The sequence below is a fragment of the Palaemon carinicauda genome, unplaced genomic scaffold (genome assembly GCF_036898095.1).
Source record: "Palaemon carinicauda isolate YSFRI2023 unplaced genomic scaffold, ASM3689809v2 scaffold92, whole genome shotgun sequence".
Lineage (NCBI taxonomy): Eukaryota > Metazoa > Arthropoda > Malacostraca > Decapoda > Palaemonidae > Palaemon > Palaemon carinicauda.
Genome location: NW_027172226.1, coordinates 204,948 through 224,460, shown reverse-complemented (window position 1 = coordinate 224,460; position 19,513 = coordinate 204,948). Strand labels below are relative to the sequence as shown.

General features: G+C 44.6%; 1 protein-coding gene across 4 annotated transcripts in view; it reads left to right on the top strand.

Moving 5' to 3' along the window:
* Window positions 1-19,513, top strand: part of LOC137637669 (protein bric-a-brac 1-like) — a 70,404-nt gene that overhangs the window by 31,132 nt on the left and 19,759 nt on the right. For all 4 annotated transcript variants that reach the window (XR_011043747.1, XM_068369815.1, XM_068369817.1 and 1 more), the window contains exons 4-5: window positions 7,897-8,031; window positions 13,198-13,344. Coding sequence is in view for 3 of the 4 variants with exons in the window: in XM_068369815.1 (XP_068225916.1) it covers window positions 7,897-8,031; window positions 13,198-13,344 (282 nt within the window). In the remaining variant the exon portion in view is untranslated. The remainder of the gene's footprint in view (window positions 1-7,896; window positions 8,032-13,197; window positions 13,345-19,513) is intronic.

Here is a 19,513-nt window from a genome sequence, read left to right as displayed (position 1 = left end):
AGAAGGAAATGTCCTTGACTAATAATCCATGGTTCGTCAGTTCAAGCCTTGCTCAAGGCAGACAGTTTCCAGTAGTGCGTGCAACTTCAGCACCCTTGTTGAGGTGAGGAGGGGCGAATCTTATCGGTCTACCTTCCTAGTCACCTACAGTCATTGTTTGTCCCTCTGTGGTCCTAACTTGGGTGAAGAGCTTAGGGTCTGGTGATATTTTAAGATTATCTTCTCTTTATCTGAGATGAACAATGGTGTTGAGATCTCAGTAACTGCATACTGTATTCAGATGCTGCTGTGCTACAGCTCTTGTCTCCTTTGCTGTTATTTGCCTACTTATCTAATTAGATGTTTTCTTAAGTGTTTCATGTATAACTGTGCAGTTTTGTAGCTAGCAGACAGTACTGTACATATATCTTAAGTAATTTATAGTTTTCAATATTAAACTTACCCGATAATCATGTAGCTGTCAACTCCGTTGCCCGACAGAATTCTATGGAGGGATACGCCAGCTATCACAATACTAGAAGGGGGTGTACTTACCAGCGCCACCTGTGGCCAGGTACTCAAGTACTTCTTGTTGACACCTCCTCAATTATTCCTCTGTCGTGCTTCCGGCTAGACGTTCTGGGATACGCTTATGATCTTCGAGTTTTTTCACGGCTAATTGGTGAAGTATTCTCTCAGATTTCGGCTGTCGCTTTACTGGAAACCTTCTTATATTAGCTAGATAGCTTTTATATAGTCCTGATTAACGGTTAACGAATCTTTTGCTTGATTTTGGAACCCCCTTTGGCTAACTCTTTGGATTCAAGATGTCTGACATTTCGCAAGCCCCCTCCCATAGACGATGTAGGTCTTGCAATAGGCGTATTCCGAAGGCCTCGGTAGATCCTCACACCGCTTGTTCTGACTGTAGGGACAGGCCCTGTCAGTTAGAAAATCGATGTGAGGAATGCGCCGGACTTTCGGAACTGGAATTTGTCCGTCTTTTGAAATATTCAACTAAGTTAGAGAGAGGTAGAGTTAGGAGGAGTTCTTCTCACTCTTCTCTTTTTTCCTCACCTCATGATCCCCCACCTTTTCCTACCCCTGTAGTGGCTACCCTCGAACCTACTGTTTGCCCTCCGCCTGATATGTCTGTTGTTTTGCGTGCTATTCAGGCCTTAGGCGATAAAGTAGAGTCAGTGGTAAGTGATCATAAGTCTCTGATGGCCGAAGTCAAGGAACTTAAGGTCAAGAGTGCAGTGGGTGGAATTAGTGCCAGTGCTGTGACGAGTGCTAGTGTAAGTGCAGTGCCAAGTGCTAGTGTTAGTGCCAGTGTGGTGCGTGAGGATACTTCTGTGCGAGCCAGTCGTCCTCCCAGTCCGGGACCTCTTGCAAGCTCCCAAGCCCAGGGGAGAAGCAATGTCGAAGGGCATAAGGGTTCGGCAGGCCTTGTTAGGCGCACAGAAGTATCCTCGGTGGTTGCGGGCGTGTCTTCCAAAGACCGTCACTCCCACCTGCAGACGATTGAGCCCGTCTTTTTCTCGTCCGCTGATCAACTGTCAGGGAAGAAACGTTGGTCTCAGGTCTCGAGACCGCTTAAACGCAGAGTCCAGTCCGCGAGTGCTCAGCCAGGTTGCAGTCATTGGCTCAGCTCTGACTCGCCGCAGTCATCTGTCGACTGCACTCCGCCCAAGAGGAGTAAGGTTCTGCCACAACAGAGCTCGACTGTTAAGGCTTTACCTCAGCCTACTGTAGCTACCGACCCCAAGTGGACTCTTCTACAGTCCATGCAAGCACAGCTTTCGGACTTGATGCGTGAGTGTCGGGCTGAGAGTGTTGCGCCTCCGCCTCCGCCTACACTCCCTCCGCCTGCACTCGCTCCGCCTGCGCTCGCTCCGCCTGCGCTCGCTCCGCCTGATCGCAGTACCACCTGCCAGGCGTACGATGTTGAGCCACATTCTGAGTTTGCTGTTCCCAGTGGTGTTCAGCTTCCGCCTTCTTTAAGGCAACCTTTACAATGGGATCAGGAGGATTATTCTTCTCTTCCTCCGCCTCCACTTGCTGCTCCACCAGTGGTGCAACTCTCGGTTGAGGTACAACAACCTCTCCCGTCCATGAGTCAGTCTCCTCAGCTCTCGCTGCAGCGATCTCAACCCTCCACAAGGCAAGCACCACTACACCTTGGCCTTGCGCCTCAGGAGCCTCAGCTTGCGAGACATTTACCTTGTTCTGCGCAGCCTCTACCTCATCGCGCTCCGCTCACACCACAGGAACAGGAGCTTGCTACTCCGCTTCCGCCAACCGCTCAGCAAGCGCAACCCTTGGGTTCTACCACTCATGCTAGGAGTCAGCCTCCTCCACCCATGCGCCTTCCTTCTGCTTCGTCTTTTATTCAGCCTTTGCAGTCTGAGCCTCAGGTTCTCCCTCAACAGTTACTTGAAGAGGAAACCTCTAATATTGTTCCTTCTCGATCTGACTCTGCTGTTCAGCATTCTTGTCCGATCTCTTCACTACACTCTGGTGATGAGGCGTCTGATGATGAGGCGGCACACCTGGATCCCTCGTCAGACGTGGATGAATCCAAGCTTTCTCCACAGTCTATTGACTTTCGTAAGGTCTTGGCTCTGCTTAGAGAGGTTTACCCAGACCACTTTGTCTCTGCTATTCCCCGCTCTCCGCCATCTGAGTTTTCGTTGGGCATACAGCAATACTAAGCTAGTCCTAGCAAGGTCCTCTAAGAGAGCACTAAGGATCTTAGGGGAGTGGCTGCAGACTAAGCAACACCTTGGCAAAACTTCTTTTATGTTCCCTCCGACTAAGCTCACTTCGAAAGCGAGCGTTTGGTATGCCACAGGAGAAGCACCAGGCTTGGGAGTACCTGCCTCTGCCCAGGCTGACTTCTCAAGTCTGGTAGACTCGCCTCGGAGGACTGCAATGAGGCGCTCTAAGGTTTGCTGGACCTTCTCAGACCTGGATCACTTACTGAAGGGAGTATTTAGAGCATTTGAGATGTTCAACTTTCTAGACTGGTGCCTGGGGGCCCTCAGCAAGAAGACCTCTCCTGCGGACAAGGATTCTGCCATGCTATTAATGTCCTGCATGGATAAGGCCATTAGGGATGGATCTGGTGAGCTTGCGTCGATGTTTGTATCAGGGGTTTTGAAGAAAAGGGAACAGCTGTGTACCTTCCTTTCCTCCAGCATTACACCTTGTCAAAGGTCACAACTCCTTTTTGCTCCGCTCTCGAAGTTCCTCTTCCCCGAAGAGCTGGTTAAGGACTTGTCTGCTGCCCTGATACAAAAGGACACACACGATCTTGTAGCTCCGCTCTCGAAGTTCCTCTTCCCCGAAGAGCTGGTTAAGGACTTGTCTGCTGCCCTGATACAAAAGGACACACACGATCTTGTAGCCTCATCGGCTCGTAAGTCTAAGGTTGCTACCTCAGTCCCCAAGACTTATCGCTCCCCAGTGGCTGATACCCCTGCTACGAGGTTCATACCGCCCTTTCGTGGTAGAGCCCCCAGCCGAGGAAGCTCCCGTCCAGACTCTTACAGGAGCAAGTCTAGGAAAGGCTCCAAGACATCTAAAGGAAAAAACTGACTCTCCGCATCTCCAGACAGCAGTAGGAGCCAGACTCAAGATCTTCTGGCGAGCCTGGGAGAAGAGAGGTGCAGACGCTCAGTCTGTCAGTTGGCTGAGGGACGGTTACAGGATTCCATTCTGCCTCAAACCACCTCTGACCACATCTCCCATCAACCTCTCTCCCAACTACAAAGAAGAGGACAAGAGGCTAGCATTGCACCAGGAGGTGTCGCTACTTGTGCAGAAGAAGGCAGTGGTTATAGTCCGGGACTATCAATCCCCGGGCTTCTACAACCGTCTCTTTCTTGTGGCCAAGAAGACAGGAGGTTGGAGACCGGTGCTGGACGTCAGCGCGCTCAACGCGTTTGTCACCAAGCAGACGTTCACGATGGAGACGACGAAGTCGGTCCTAGCAGTGGTCAGGCAGGAGGACTGGATGGTCTCGTTGGACTTGAAAGATGCATACTTTCACGTTCCTATTCATCCAGACTCCCAACCTTTCCTGAGATTCGTTTTTGGAAAGGTTGTCTACCAGTTCCAAGCCCTGTGTTTTGGCCTAAGCACAGCTCCTATGGTGTTCACTCATCTGATGAGGAATATAGCAAAATTCCTACACTTATCAGACATCAGAGCCTCCCTCTACTTAGACGACTGGCTGTTGAGAGCCTCCACGAGTCGTCGCTGTCTGGAGAATCTCAACTGGACTTTGGACTTAATCAGAGAGCTGGGTCTGTTAGTCAACATAGAAAAGTCTCAGCTCATTCCCTCCCAATCCATTGTGTACCTGGGAATGGAGATTCGGAGTCAGGATTTTCGGGGTTTTCCATCGGCCCCCAGGATAAGCCAAGCCCTAGAGTGCATCATGAGCATGCTGAAGAGGAGCAGTTGCTCGGTGAGACAGTGGATGAGTCTCACAGGGACCCTATCATCACTGGCCCTTTTCGTCGAGCTAGGGAGACTCCACCTCCGCCCTCTTCAATTCCATCTGGCAGCTCATTGGGACAAGGGTTCGACTCTCGAAGCAGTCTCTATCCCAATCACCCAAGAGATGAAGACCACTCTCCTGTGGTGGAAGAACAATCTCCTTCTCAGGGAGGGCCTATCGTTGGCTGTTCAGACCCCCAATCTTCATCTCTTCTCAGATGCATCGGACTCGGGCTGGGGTGCGACCTTGAACGGACGGGAATGCTCGGGAACGTGGAACGAGGAACAAGGATTGCTCCACATCAATTGCAAGGAGCTGCTAGCAGTTCATTTAGCCCTGCTGAACTTCAAGTCCCTCCTGCTAGGCAAAGTGGTGGAGGTGAACTCAGACAACACCACAGCCTTGGCTTACATCTCCAAGCAAGGAGGGACCCATTCGAGGAGCCTATTCGAGATCGCAAGGGACCTCCTCATTTGGTCAAGAGGTCTAAACCTCACTCTGGTCACGAGGTTCATTCAGGGCAATATGAACGTCTCAGCAGATCGCCTCAGCAGAAGGAATCAGGTCATTCCCACGGAATGGACCCTCCACAAGAGTGTGTGCAACAGACTTTGGACCTTGTGGGGTCAACCTACCATAGATCTGTTTGCCACCTCCATAACCAAGAGACTTCCGCTGTACTGTTCCCCTGTTCCAGACCCTGCAGCAGTTCATGTGGATGCTTTTCTACTGAACTGGTCCCATCTCGACCTTTATGCATTCCCACCGTTCAAGATAATAAACAAAGTTCTGCAGAAATTCATCTCGCACGAAGGGACACGGCTGACGCTGGTTGCTCCCCTTTGGCCTGCAAGAGAATGGTTCACAGAGGTACTTCAATGGCTAGTCGACATCCCCAGGACTCTACCTCTAAGAGTGGACCTTCTACGTCAACCTCACGTAGACAGGTTGCACCCAAACCTCCACGCTCTTCGGCTGACTGCCTTCAGACTGTCGAAAGATTCGCTAGAGCTAGAGGCTTTTCGAAGGAGGCAGCCAGTGCGATTGCCAGAGCAAGAAGGGTTTCCACTCGTAGAGTCTACCAGTCTAAGTGGGAAGTCTTCCGAAGCTGGTGTAGAGCCAATTCAATATCCTCTACCAATACCTCTGTGACCCAAATAGCTGACTTCCTTCTACATCTTAGGAATGAGAGATCCCTTTCAGCCCCTACGATTAAAGGGTATAGGAGTATGTTGGCTTCAGTTCTCCGCCACAGAGGTTTGGACCTTTCTTCCAACAAGGACCTTCAAGACATTCTTAAGTCTTTTGAAACGTCTAAAGAGCGCCGTCTATCCACTCCAGGCTGGAACCTAGACGTAGTCTTAAGGTTCCTTATGTCTCCTAGGTTCGAACCTCTCCAGTCAGCTTCCTTCAAGGACCTTACCCTCAAGACTCTTTTTCTCGTCTGCCTTGCAACAGCTAAGAGAGTCAGTGAGGTTCATGCCTTCAGCAAGAGCATTGGTTTCACGACCGAATCTGCAACATGTTCTTTTCAGCTCGGATTCCTAGCAAAGAACGAACTTCCTTCACGTCCTTGGCCTAGATCGTTTGATATACCTAGCCTCTCCAACATGGTAGGTAACGAACTAGAGAGAGTTCTTTGCCCTGTCAGAGCTCTCAAATATTATCTTAAGAGGTCTAAACCTATTCGAGGACAGTCAGAAGCCTTATGGTGTGCCATCAAGAAACCTTCGAGGCCCATGTCCAAGAACGGGGTTTCGTATTATATAAGGCTTCTGATTAGAGAAGCCCATTCTCACTTAAAGGAGGAAGACCTTGCATTGCTGAAGGTAAGGACCCACGAAGTAAGAGCCGTAGCTACTTCGATGGCCTTTAATAAAAACCGTTCTCTGCAGAGCATAATGGATGCAACCTATTGGAGGAGCAAGTCAGTGTTTGCATCATTTTATCTTAAAGATGTCCAGTCTCTTTACGAGAACTGCTACACCCTGGGACCATTCGTAGCAGCGAGTGCAGTAGTAGGTGAGGGCTCAGCCACAACATTCCCTTAATCCCATAACTTTTTTTAACCTTTCTCTTGAATGCTTTTATTGTTGTTTTTATGGTTGTTACGGTAGGCTAAGAAGCCTTCCGCATCCTTTTGATTTGGCGGGTGGTCTATTCATTCTTGAGAAGCGCCTGGGTTAGAGGTTTTGTAGAGGTCCTTTAGTAGGGGTTGCAACCCTATATACTTTAGCACCTTTGGGTTGATTCAGCCTCCAAGAGGAACGCTGCGCTCAGTAAGGAAGACGAACTTAAAAAAGAGGCAGAGTAACGGTTCAATTCGACTTCCTTACCAGGTACTTATTATTTCATTGTTATTTGATATAACTGTTATATGAAATATGGGATACTTAGCTATCCTTTAATCTTGTACACTGGTTTTCACCCACCCCCCTGGGTGTGAATCAGCTACATGATTATCGGGTAAGTTTAATATTGAAAAATGTTATTTTTATTAGTAAAATAAATTTTTGAATATACTTACCCGATAATCATGATTTAATCGACCCTCCCTTCCTCCCCATAGAGAACCAGTGGACCGAGGAATAATTGAGGAGGTGTCAACAAGAAGTACTTGAGTACCTGGCCACAGGTGGCGCTGGTAAGTACACCCCCTTCTAGTATTGTGATAGCTGGCGTATCCCTCCATAGAATTCTGTCGGGCAACGGAGTTGACAGCTACATGATTATCGGGTAAGTATATTCAAAAATTTATTTTACTAATAAAAATAACATTTTTGCCAACTTTTGTTAAGAACTTCTGGATATGCAAAATTTAAAACTTATAATCCATAATAGGGATGGACTACTATTTAAATTTGCTGCATCTTGTCCTTTTACAGGTTTAAGGAAAAGGTAATAAACATAACCTGTTAAAAACTCTTAAACGAAAGTCCCCAGAAAAAGGTTGACTACCATTAAAATTATTTGGATCTTGTCACATTTCTGGTTTTAGAAAAAAGGTCAGTTAAATCAACCTGTGTTTGTAATTGTAATACTTTAATTTTGTAGAGTTTATGAATTTGAATGCTGCTCTGAATACAGTATGCATCACCCCACGTCTGAGTATGATGCCAACACTAAAAATCTTTTAAGCAACCCCATATTGTAACTGATACAATAAGGTCAATGGTTTAAAATTTTCACTGTTTTTATAATAAATTTATGTTTATTTTTCCGGTTATTTCTTAGCAAAAAGAAACTTGCCTTAACAAGATATATAAGTGTCCATTGTTTCCCCTAGTGAAGTCTCTTGTATTCAGTGTTATTAGTAAGATGATTAAAAAATACACCTTGTAAATTCACTACGTGCTCTATTACACATTCTTTTCTGAATATGATGTTAATGCAATACTTGATTGTTGCAGGACTCTTTCCTACCAAATGTATTGGCCTCTTCTGAGAATGGAAGTAATGCAAGTCCATTGTCAGCTGCACCTGCTATACCTTCCACAACCATTAATACAAGTTCTGTATCATCACCTGTAGTTCAACATTCACCTGTAAGCTTTTATTTTTATTGTACAGTAAATGTAAAGAAATTCTTTGAGATATCATAACAGACTCCGATGGTTACCGTATATATTGCGTAAGTCCTAGCATTTATATATAAATATGGCTTCCCACTTCCTGTACTGAAAGACGTAATTTATATTTTTCATCAATAGAACTTTAGCATTATACATATTCTACCTCCAAGGGGCTTTTGAAAATTGTCCCAATCCTGAAAGAGAAAAATTGATAGTTCAATTGTAGATAACTGCTGATTCAGCTGCCTTGTTATGTTCTGAGTCCTGACTTTTACATATCCTTAGAAGTCTCTTGTCTGGTGTTTTATATATTTTATAATTATTCTGTGACTATGATCTTTAGTTAGTACAGTACTTAGTGGTTTTGCACATTTTCATGATCATCAGTATTATTAATGTTTCTGATACATTATTCTTGAAACTTCTTTGTAAGAATGTTAACAAAAAGGGAAGTATGAATGTCTGCAAATTGCTTGATTTGTATAGCATATGCTTAAAGAACCTCTCCCCCTTTTTAAAGTAACATGCAATTTTAGATTAAAAGTAAGATTTTTTTTTTGTGCAATTCACATCTTCCTTATTTGCTGATGTGAAATTTAAATTTCTTTCAAAATGTCAAGTTCTTAAAGCTCAGGATAATGTTAAAACAAAATTTCACCAATTTGGTTCAACAATTTTCTATACTTATGCTTTATTCCAAAGGGAGACTATTCTCTGTTGTCTGCTACCAAATATATCTTTCGGAGAGGAGCAACCAGGCCCTGCCCTCTGTGGTGTCCTGGGTTCATTGAAATTGAGCTGTCACATACAGTGTTGAACTTATTTGTTTTACAGGAACTCTCTTAATTATTAACTTAACATTTACAGGGTATATGCACGAGATTTTAAATATAAAAATTAGTGGGTAAGAGTGAAAGGATGATCTTTCTTGGGTGGGTTTTATTACACAGGTAGCACTTTACAAATTTGAGTCAATGTTACTTCAATCAATTTTAGTTAATAATGATGAATTGAAAGGTATATACTGTATACTGAATTAAATAATATAAGTCTTCAGAATGAGGACGCCACATTTATAAAGTTATTACTTGTTGGCTATCTACTACGTTCTCTCGAAATCAAGAGAGTTTCAAAGTTTTATTGGCGTCTTCCTTGCAGGGTTGAAGCTCCCATTGTGAACAGAAATAAGGTTCCTCTGTTGTAAGTTGGTCACAGGGGGTATTCTCCTGGACAATGTGCTGCTAAAGCCTCCTTTCTCTCCCTCTTCACAGGCCTGAGAATGCAAAATAAACTTGAAACAATTAAGTTATCTTAGCAGCATTTTTTCTGGCCAGCAACGGAGGCTTAAGTGCGTAAGCGAGGGAGTCATAGGTCTAACTACCCCTGAACTCCAAAGGTCATTACAAACCTCTCCCTGGTTAAATTCAACCACTCCATGCTGAAGAAAACAATTATATTTCTAAAAAAAAACATTCAACCTAATTATAAAGTAAATAGAGATTTTTTATGCCCTGTAGGGCTGTTGGGAAATGTGGCCAATATAGTACTCCCTTATTCCACTACATGGGTATCAAATGGATTGCATAAAAAGAATACATTCTCTTAAATTATAATGAACATGGTTTAAAAAGAAAAAAAAAAGACAGTATTCATTCTCTGATCACTTTGCATTATTGGCAATAGTGTGATTAGTTATGGAAAAAGAACATGATATATTCTACTATATTTAGTACAAAATCATAAAAGTATACAAATGGGAGTGTGATAATAAATGAGAGAAATTATATTTCTTGAAAAATACTTGTGAATTAGTGTTTGGTTGATTATGTTGACAATTATTGGGTCCCAAATAGCAAAATCTAATTGTTACAACCTCATACAAACAATAAGCTATTTATAGGATTATCTTTCGGCAAAGCTGGAAGACTAACCATTGAGACTTTGAAGCGAGGTGGCAGTTATCCAACCGCTGGTTAGTGGGGGTTGCTAGCCATCCCTCTCTCTCACACACCGGTATATTCTTGTCCTTTTGATTTTGGCTTTGAGGAGAATGGATGCGTCCGCTCTCTAACCCCTATAAAGAACTTGGCCATTGCCTTTATTCCTTTCTCTTTTTCAGGTGTGCGTGTGTGTTTCTTCTGCGCCCCTATGTTGACTTGTCCTTTGCCTCAAGGTTGCACTTGGGGACCTTTATGTCTGTGGTGGAGATCACCAACCCGCATTCCCCATGTCCTAACTGGAGGGGTTGCCGCTGAGACCAGGACGACACCTGCGATGAGTGAAGGTAGTGGTCTGCTTCCCAGTGGAAGAGATTTAAGCGGAGAAGCAAGAAGAAGTCTAAGAGGGACTCCTCTCCTTCAGGGTGTACCTCGAGGGCGAAGAAGCGTTCTTGGAGTTCTTCCTTGACCCCCGATCTCTTCCCGAAGCTTCTGCTCGCTTGATCCCTTCTGAGGGATGGTCGAGTAAAGGCGTAGACTAATTAACTCCAGGGCAACACCGGGGTTCCAGGGATGCTGCTGCCTCCCCTTGCAAGGAAATATTGCCCTCACCCTCAGGAGAGTCCTTTTCCATATCTGACCTTTTACAGAATTGATGGTCGCTGGATATGGGCTGTTGTAGTTGACCTTTGTCAGCTTGGGGCCCAGAGGAATCCTTTTCCAGCATCCTCCGTGGTAGAAGTTCCTCCTGATGCTCTTGCTGTCTGTGAGGCCCATCTCTTGCCTTCTCCTGCCCCCCGGTAGCTCTGAGCGCCGTCCAGTCAAGCGCTCCCGTTCGCCTACCCATCGCCAAACTTCTGCTGATGAAGAGTTTGCTCACTATTCTAGTATATCATTGTCATTCAGGGATTGCAGTCCCTTACGTGCTGTTTACACCTCGGTCAGTTTTCAGCGCTCTTCTAGAGATCAACGATCTGCTCGTCCATCTCCTTCTCATGATCGTCACTCGTGACTAACATTCGCCCCTTCTTCAGACGAGAAGAGCTCCCAGTCCAACCGTGGTTGCGTCTCTTAGGTCACCTAGTATCCCTGGTCTGTCTAATTCCCAATGATTGCGTAAGGATTCGATCCCTTCTGTGGCGACTGAAGGCCAGTTGTTGTCGGCACTCTGACTCCCTTGATACACTAGTTCCCATGGGACTAGAATAACTAGTGGTGGGTGACAGACGAGGACCTCTGCAGAGGGATAAATCTCTTGTTCCTTCTCCAGAATTAATTTCTCTACACAGCTGCATCAGAAGAAGGGTGGGGGCCCAGATGCTACACCACTCGGCCTTGGCTATGGTCCGAGTCCGAAGGTACCAGCATATAAATCTCTAGATTTCTTAAACTGACCTGCTTGAGCTTGCAAGTAAGCCCATAGAAATGAATAGGAAACGGTACATCTTTTCCAGTGTCACTAGTCATTCTGAAGGATATAAGATCTCCATCGTCTTGGTTCAGGAGTTTGTGGTAAGGACCTAGAATCCGGCCAACCACAACTTCAATCCTTCTTAGTCTCTTTCTCATAAAGGCAACTAGCTGAAACCAGAATGACCTAACTTCTAGTTAAGGGGGAACACTAAAACTTCTTCCCTCAGTATGGAAGGAATAAGCAAAGAGATCTTTCTGGCTTTGTTCATCAATCAGACATTCACTCCCTCAAGAGCATGAAGACCATCCTGGATATGATCACATGAAGCCAGAGTATAGTATTGGATCAACCCCAACCCTCAGGAAGAACCTGTCAGTGCTTTTGTCAAAAAATTAATTTGTTAGCAACAGATAACCTTGCATACATGAGTTCGCACATGTTTCTGGGTACTATTATCCTTGAACCAGTTCATGAAGCAAACCTAGCTCCCCCATGGCCCATGGGACAAGAAACATCTCATCTAAGATAGCGGTCATGATGTAAGTCCAGAATGAGAGGTAACTGACCTTTTACCTCTTCTTTTTTTCCCCCCTTTCTTATGGTGCAGTAGTCACTCCGTTATTTGCTGGACCAGACAATGAATGCAGGTGAGCCACATGATCAAGCAACTTTCCTTGGTAATAAGTTTGTTTGGAAGTATCTCTTCCCTCCTAAATGGTGGGGGGATGGCCAAATGTATTAATAATGTTCTCATATGACCATGCATTTAGACAACTTACATGGATGTAATGCAGGTTTTTCTTTGACCGTATGTCAGTCCATGGTAGTGACCTAACCTATCACCTACACCTGTCTCATCTTCATGTCCAGGTCAGTTGAAGGTTGACAGGAGTCGCCACTTTTGCCTCTATACAGGATGAAATTGCTTGGACATTTCTTGAGGAAAGTAAATCAGTCAGTTGGTTATATGGACTTCCTCCTATTAAAGGACAAGGGTTTGTATTGTAGGAACAATTTACAAATACTCAAAGTAATACCTGGCATACGGTCAAAGAAAAACTTGCATTATATCCATGTATGTTGTCTAAATGTATGGTCATATGAGAACATTATTAATACATTTGGACATCTCCCCCCACCATTTAGGAGGGAAGAGATACTTCCAAACAAACTTATTACCAAGGAAAGTTGCTTGATCATGTGGCTCACCTGCATTTTTCTTAACTATACAAACCTGAGTGTAAAGTTACAACACTTCCGCCTCCACCACCCTGCAAGTCCTAGGTGGAAGGTCAAAGTGGTTACTCAGTGATCTAGTGGGGCCTGAGCTTTCACGCCAATAATTACTGCCAAATAGTCGTAGATTTTAACAACCAAGTTCTAGCTGCGTTGAAAGTATATTCCTGTTAAAGGACTCGGGTTTGTATGATAAGGAAATATAAAAATTAATTTTAAAATGTGTGATTTTGAGTTTGAGTATGTAAAGTCAATAAAAAGATCATGATTTAGAAGATGTAATAAAATTATGTAAGTAGATGGTGTCCATTCCAAGAAATAAGATCTTAAATCCCACTTATTCTTCTTAATGGTACCCAGTTTTTTGCTTGTTGGTGGGTCTCCATTATAATGGCATCAAGAGTTTTGTATTTGGCTTATAGGTTTAGTTTGATGGTACTAAGCCTTCATTGTGACTAGGAAATGTTAACCTAGAAAAATTTAGAAAATAAAATGGACTAATTTTGCTTTAAAAAAGGAATATTGTACTTATTGTATTTTTTTTCTTTTTAGATGCAGACTGTCCAGGCAAGATTCAGGACGCACGACTCTCCGTCGCCCCCACCAAAACGCAGAAAGTCCTCTCCGGGTAGATTAAGAAATTCACCAAAGCCAGTAGATGAGGAAGAAGAAAACCCAGACACCAAAAGAGATATTAGAGTGAGTTTTAAGAAAGAACATTTTATTTTAGATTTTTATACTGTATCTGGTGTTACCCTTTTCATGGTCATCCAGTTTTCCCTTTCTACTAGCTGTCATCATTATCAGTAAAATTACTGCATAATAATGTAGAGTATTATCATAAATTGGGCTCTGTATTGACCAAGATTTTATATTATTTTGGACAATGGTTGGCCAAGACATATTTTTCAATATTAAACTTACCCGATGATCATATAGCTGCAACTCTGTTGCTCGACAGGAAAAACCTACGGGCGGAATACGCCAGCGATCGCTATACAGGTGGGGGTGTACATCAACAGCGCCATCTGTCAAAGGTACTCAAGTACTCGATGTCAACAAAGAACCAATTTTTCCTCTGTCGTGCCAATGGCAGGACCTACTAAATACGCCATCCTAACTGGATTTGTTTTCACAACGATTTGGTGAAGTACACTATTCCAGTTTTGAGCTTTCGCTATGCAGGGGTTTTATCTTCATTTCAAAACTTGAATGCGTTTTCGAGAAGAGAGAGAGAGATAGTAGATTTAATTATGGTGACAAAGAGAGTATGGACTCTCTTTCACTTTTAAATGGCCGACCCTTCCCTTAGACGGAAGTGTGTTTAGGTTTTTGGTAATTTTGCTTAACACGTTATAGATCCATTTATTTATATCTCTCCGCCTTTTTAGGCCTCTTCGGTTAACTTTCCAATTATTATAAACTTATAAAAATAAATTTTTATGTTTGTTTATATGCGACCTTTCCTAATAGTAGGCGGTCCTAACTTGGAACCGAAGTTTATTAACATTGAGCCCGTTTTATCGTATTCAACCTTTAAAGAATTTAATACTTTTTTTAATTTTAATGTTTTATGGAAGAATTTCTTTGATAGTCTCGTACTGTTTTCAAAGATGAACTAACGTTTAGTTTTTAGTCTCCGCAGTTGTTGACGTTCAGAACGTTCAACTTGCGCTCTATCGTTACGATAGAGAGAGAGTGTTTCACGGTTTCACTTTGCAGTAAGAGTAAACCGATTCTAGCGTTTCGTTCATTCTTTCTTAGCTTAAAGAGTTTAAATTCTAAATAAAGGAACTTTTTATCTGGGAAACCTTTCAGTTTTTTCCTTTAGCAAATAACATGGTTTTTCGATATATAATTGGGCTCTTCTCTCAGGTGCTAATTCAAGAGAGAAGAGAGAGAGAGATAGAGACGGAGGGAGAGAGAGGAGAATAAACGTTTCGTTCAAGCGGGTAACGTTGTTCTCGTTTTTTACTCTTCTCCCTAGTCGCTGTAAGGGAAGAAGGTAAAACGTTTCTAGGGTTTTATTCTTGTTCCCAGGCTTTATGCGGTGAGAGATTGTAAACGTAGTTTATTTGATCTAGTGTTTAGTCTCTTTTCCAGCCACTGAATTCTTTATCTTTATTTATGTTTTTCTGTTGCATTGTAAAACTGTTTTCGCAATGACTACCTTTTAATGAAGGATAGGATTGCGTGTTTCAGGTAGAAATCAGTTAAAGTTTCGATTTCAGTGAAATAAGTGCAAACAGAAAATCAAAAGTGATAAAGTGATATGCGCAAAGTGTTACAGTGTTGCGTCCGAGGGTTCGTCTGTTCGTGCCAGTTGTTCACCTAGTCCGGGACCTCTTACAAGCTCCCAAGCCCAGGGGAGAAGTAATGTCGAACGACTTATGGGTTCCACAGGCCTTGATCGACGAACAGACGTTTTTCCCTCCTTGGTTTCGGGCGTATCTACACACGTTTGCCGACGTGAGATCGCCCCACCCACACAAAGACGAGAGAGCCCATTTATTCCTCGTCTGCGGAAGAGGTTTCTCGTAAGAAACCATGGACCAAATCTTGCAGCTTTTAAGTGCAAGTCGGTCCCTTCCGCGAAAGTCCAACGGCCTAGGTGTAGCCACTGGGTCAGTTCGGACTCGCTGCAGTCATCCGACGACTGCACACCTCCTAAGAGAGGCAAGGTGGTACCGCAACAGGCAGTAACTCCGTCTGTTGCCGCACCAGCTGTTTTAGACCCTCAGTCACGACGGACAGTAGCTCCGTCTGTTGCCGTTTTTTGTAGACCCTAAGTGGTCTTTACTGCAGTCTATGCAGACTCAGTTAGCTGCGGTTATGCAGGAGTTTCGTGCGGAGAAGGTTGACACTGCTCTCGTTAGCCTACAACCTGCCACTGTTGTGCACTCCGGCTGCGGAGAGCTCCACCTCCGATGCGCAATCGACCCTGCCAGACGCATGTTAACGTTAGCCGACGTGCGGCTCCCTCCGTTAACATGCGTGAGCTACCGCATCAGCAGTGGGAAGGTGGAGTCAAGCTGCCGTGTTTTGACGCGATGCGTTAGTTTCCGCAACCCACGGCAGTCCCCACCACGCACCACCACTCCGCTTTGGTTGTTGTCTGCTCCCACACTCCGACTGCGGAGAAGGTTGACGATGCACCCGTTTGCCTACAACCTGCCACGGTTGTGCGCCCAGCATGGCTGCCTGCTCCCACACTCTTGTTGTGAGAGCTCCTCCACCCATGCGCAGTCGACCCTGCCAGACGCATGCTGACTCCCACAGACACACGGAGCACTCCGTTGCCGTGCGTAAGCTACCACAAGCTGCCGTGTTTTGACACGGTGTGTCAGCCTACGCAACCCACTGTGGTTACCGCCACTCACCCGCAGCAGACTAGTCAGTCAGGAGTTGAGGCTTCCCCACACAGCTTTGGTTGTTGCCAACTCACAGACTGTCAAGCAGTTACATGACGTTGCCTTCTGGTCTGCTACTAATGCACCAGTGCTGTATGTCCTCACGCACCTGTTGTGGTTGACAGTTCAGTTTTTTGACAGTTCACAGACTGTCAGGCAGTTACATAACGTTGCCTTCTGATCTGCTGCTAATGCACCAGGGCTGTATGTCCTCACGCACCTGTTGGGGTTGACAGTTCAGTTTTTGACAGTTCACAGACTGTCAAGCAGTTACATAACGTTTCCTTCTGGTCTGCTGCTTTTGCACCAGTGAGACCCTCACTGAGATAACCTAGCTTTTCTCGGACATGGTTCCTGTAGATGAGAAAGAGCTGTTCTCTCTCCTTCTGATATTCCTTTGAGGACTCTGTCATTTGGAGAGGAGCCTTAAGCTGCTTAACCTCCTATGGACTTTAATTAAAGCATAACAAGGCTTCCAGGGATGGTAAATGGTTCCGCTTCTGTCGCTAACCCCGTCTGTTGCCACACCTGCTCCCATAGACCCTATGGGCTTTGTTGCAAGACATGCAGTCCAAGCTTGTGTCCTTGTTAGAGGATTTTTTACGGAGAAGAACCTAGCCAATGTTGTATTTCTGTTTCATGGCAGGGCAAGAGAGAACACAGATTTCGTTATTTCATATATTATTTAAACTTAACTGTATGGCAGCTTAACAGAAACTAAATATACATTGTAGATTTCAGTAATAGGTAAACAGTAATAACAGTAATAATTACAGTACTCAACAGTTTGAGTAAAAGGTACAATTATAATAAATACATTGTTACGCATAAATACAGTACGTAGTTATACAACCAATTACACCAAAGTGTAGTTAGCAATCTCACACCTCCCCCCAAGATGGCAGGTGCAATACAAGGATACCTGGCATCTTAAGGTCCTTATTTAGTATATGATTTCGAGTCCCATCTTATTTCTAAACGCTCTGGTGCCCGTGTCTGACGTCCACTACGTCGTACGGGTAAGGCCACTGATAACTGAGTATCAGGCTTAAGTGATGTTGCAGGTGATCTACGATCTCCATATCCTGAAGCTTCGCCACCCAACACCGAGGTAGGTGGAGAAATAATGTCTCCTGGCAAGAAAGGGTGATGAGGTCGTAGGAACCTCCGATTTCTCCAATAGATGCGCCCACTCCCAGTCTTCACGAGGTAATCCCTCCTTGTGCCAATTCCGACCACAACTCCTGGTTTATCCCATCGCTTTGTCTTAGGGTCTTGTAGATCCACGTACATACCAAGGTTCAGCTTAGAGAGTGGTCTAGCAGTGGCATCATACCGTTCCTTTGCCTGCTGCCGAAGGTACTTAGCCTGTATGTCACATTCGTCAGCTGTACGTTGCCATTCCTTTGCAAATGAACGATGGTGAGCCGGAATCCTGGAACGCAAAGGATGTCCAAACAAGATTTGCGCTGGAGATCTACCGTCCGCCCGTGGAGTATTCCTGAGCTCAAGAAGCCCTCTTGCGAACTCATCCTCATCCAGCTTGCCATTTCCTGTGGTCGTCAAAATCAACTTCTTGATAATCTTCACGGTAGCTTCGGCATGACCATTTGCTTTTGGATTATAGGGCGATGTCACGCGGTGTTCCACCCCCCATCGAGCAAGGAAACGCCGTAATGTTGATGAAGCGAACTGCGGTCCTCCATCCGTTTTCAGTACTACAGGCACACCAGTGTCTGAAAAAATTGGCCTCAACAAACTAATTAGTTGAGCTGCAGAAGCTGATCCATTGCACGAAGATACATACGGCCAACCTGACAGGCGATCAACGTACACAAGAAATGTCTTGCCAGAGATATGAAAATAATCAGCAGACACGGACTCAAATACTCTGCTTGGCAAGTCTTCCTGCATCAAAGGCTCATTCCGCTGACTTGGTAACAGCTCTCGGCAGCGAGAACAAGACGTCACTATGTTCTCAATGTCCCTGTCAATCCCTGGCCAGTATATAGTCTGGCGTGCTCGACGCTTGGTGCGGTCTACTCCTTGGTGAGCATCATGTAGACACCACAAAGTTTCGCTACGCAGGCTGCGAGGTATGATAAGTCTAGGTCCATAAACTATCAAACCATCATCCACGGCCAGCATGTCTCGAACTCCCCAGTATGCTCGCAACTTTTCTGGTAAGCTATGCTTATGATCTGGAAATCCTTTCATTATTACATCTCTTAATGACAGATATTCACCATCATGTGCAGAAGCATCACGAATCTTATCCAGAGTCTGGTCCCGTAGAGGTGCTAACCTTATGCCCTCCTCACAAGTAGCTAATAAAGACAATACAACAGCAGCATGCAATGGATCTGCATCATCCAGCACATCATTGTCCTCAACAAGGCTCTGAACTGGTGAACGAGAGAGTGCATCCGGCATGCTGTGACATTTCCCACTTTGCCATCGTGCAGCAAAAGTAAATCTGCAGAGTTTCATTCTCATACGCTGCAGTCGAGGATTTTCTATTTCTCCAAGAAGTTTTGAATTGAGAATAGGAACAAGTGGTCGATGGTCTACTACCAGGTCAAAATAAGGCAAACCAGCCAAGTAAACACTGCATTTCCTCACTGCCCAAAGTACAGCAGCCATCTCAATCTCAATTACGGCATACCTAGTTTCCGCATCCGTTAAAAACCTGGATCCACACTGGATGAGCTTCCAAGCCTCTCCATGCTGTTGCAGCAAAACAAACCCCATACCATGCAACTTGGATGCGTCAGTTTGAAGCATAGTAGGTAAAGATGCATCAAAATGAGCCAAAACAGGAGGAGCTATGAGTGCTTCTTTAGTTTTCTTGAAGGCCACGTCATGCTGAGGGGTCCAGCACCACTCATTCCGAGGTTTAAGCAGGTCCCTGAGTGGCTGTGCAGTTGCTGCAATCGCAGAAGAAAAGCTCCCAAGCTGATTGGTTAAACCCATGAATGACCTGAGATCAGTGATATTTTGTGGCTTTGGAAATTCAGCTATGGCTCTCACCTTCCGAGAATCCACACTATAACCTTCATGATTTATACTGTAACCACAAAATTCAACATTAGATTGAGCAAAGAACATTTTGTCTGGATTTAAGGTCACTCCAAATTTGTCACATTTTTGCACAAGTGTGATCACATGGGCTAAGTGGTCACGGTAACTAGAATCATACACCAAAATATCATCAACAATTTTGACAGTACGTGGAATATCTCCCAAAGCTTGATCTCCTCGACGATTGTACTCATCGCCAGATGATACCAGCCCCATTACAGCTCGTTTGAATTTGTAACGTCCCCAAGGTGTGATGAAGCAAGTAAGATCCTGATCTTCTTCAACAATCTTTATTTGGAAGTATCCCATCTTTGCATCCAAAGTAGTGAACCACCTGGCTCCAGCATCCATTGACGATATAGCATCATGCGGGGATC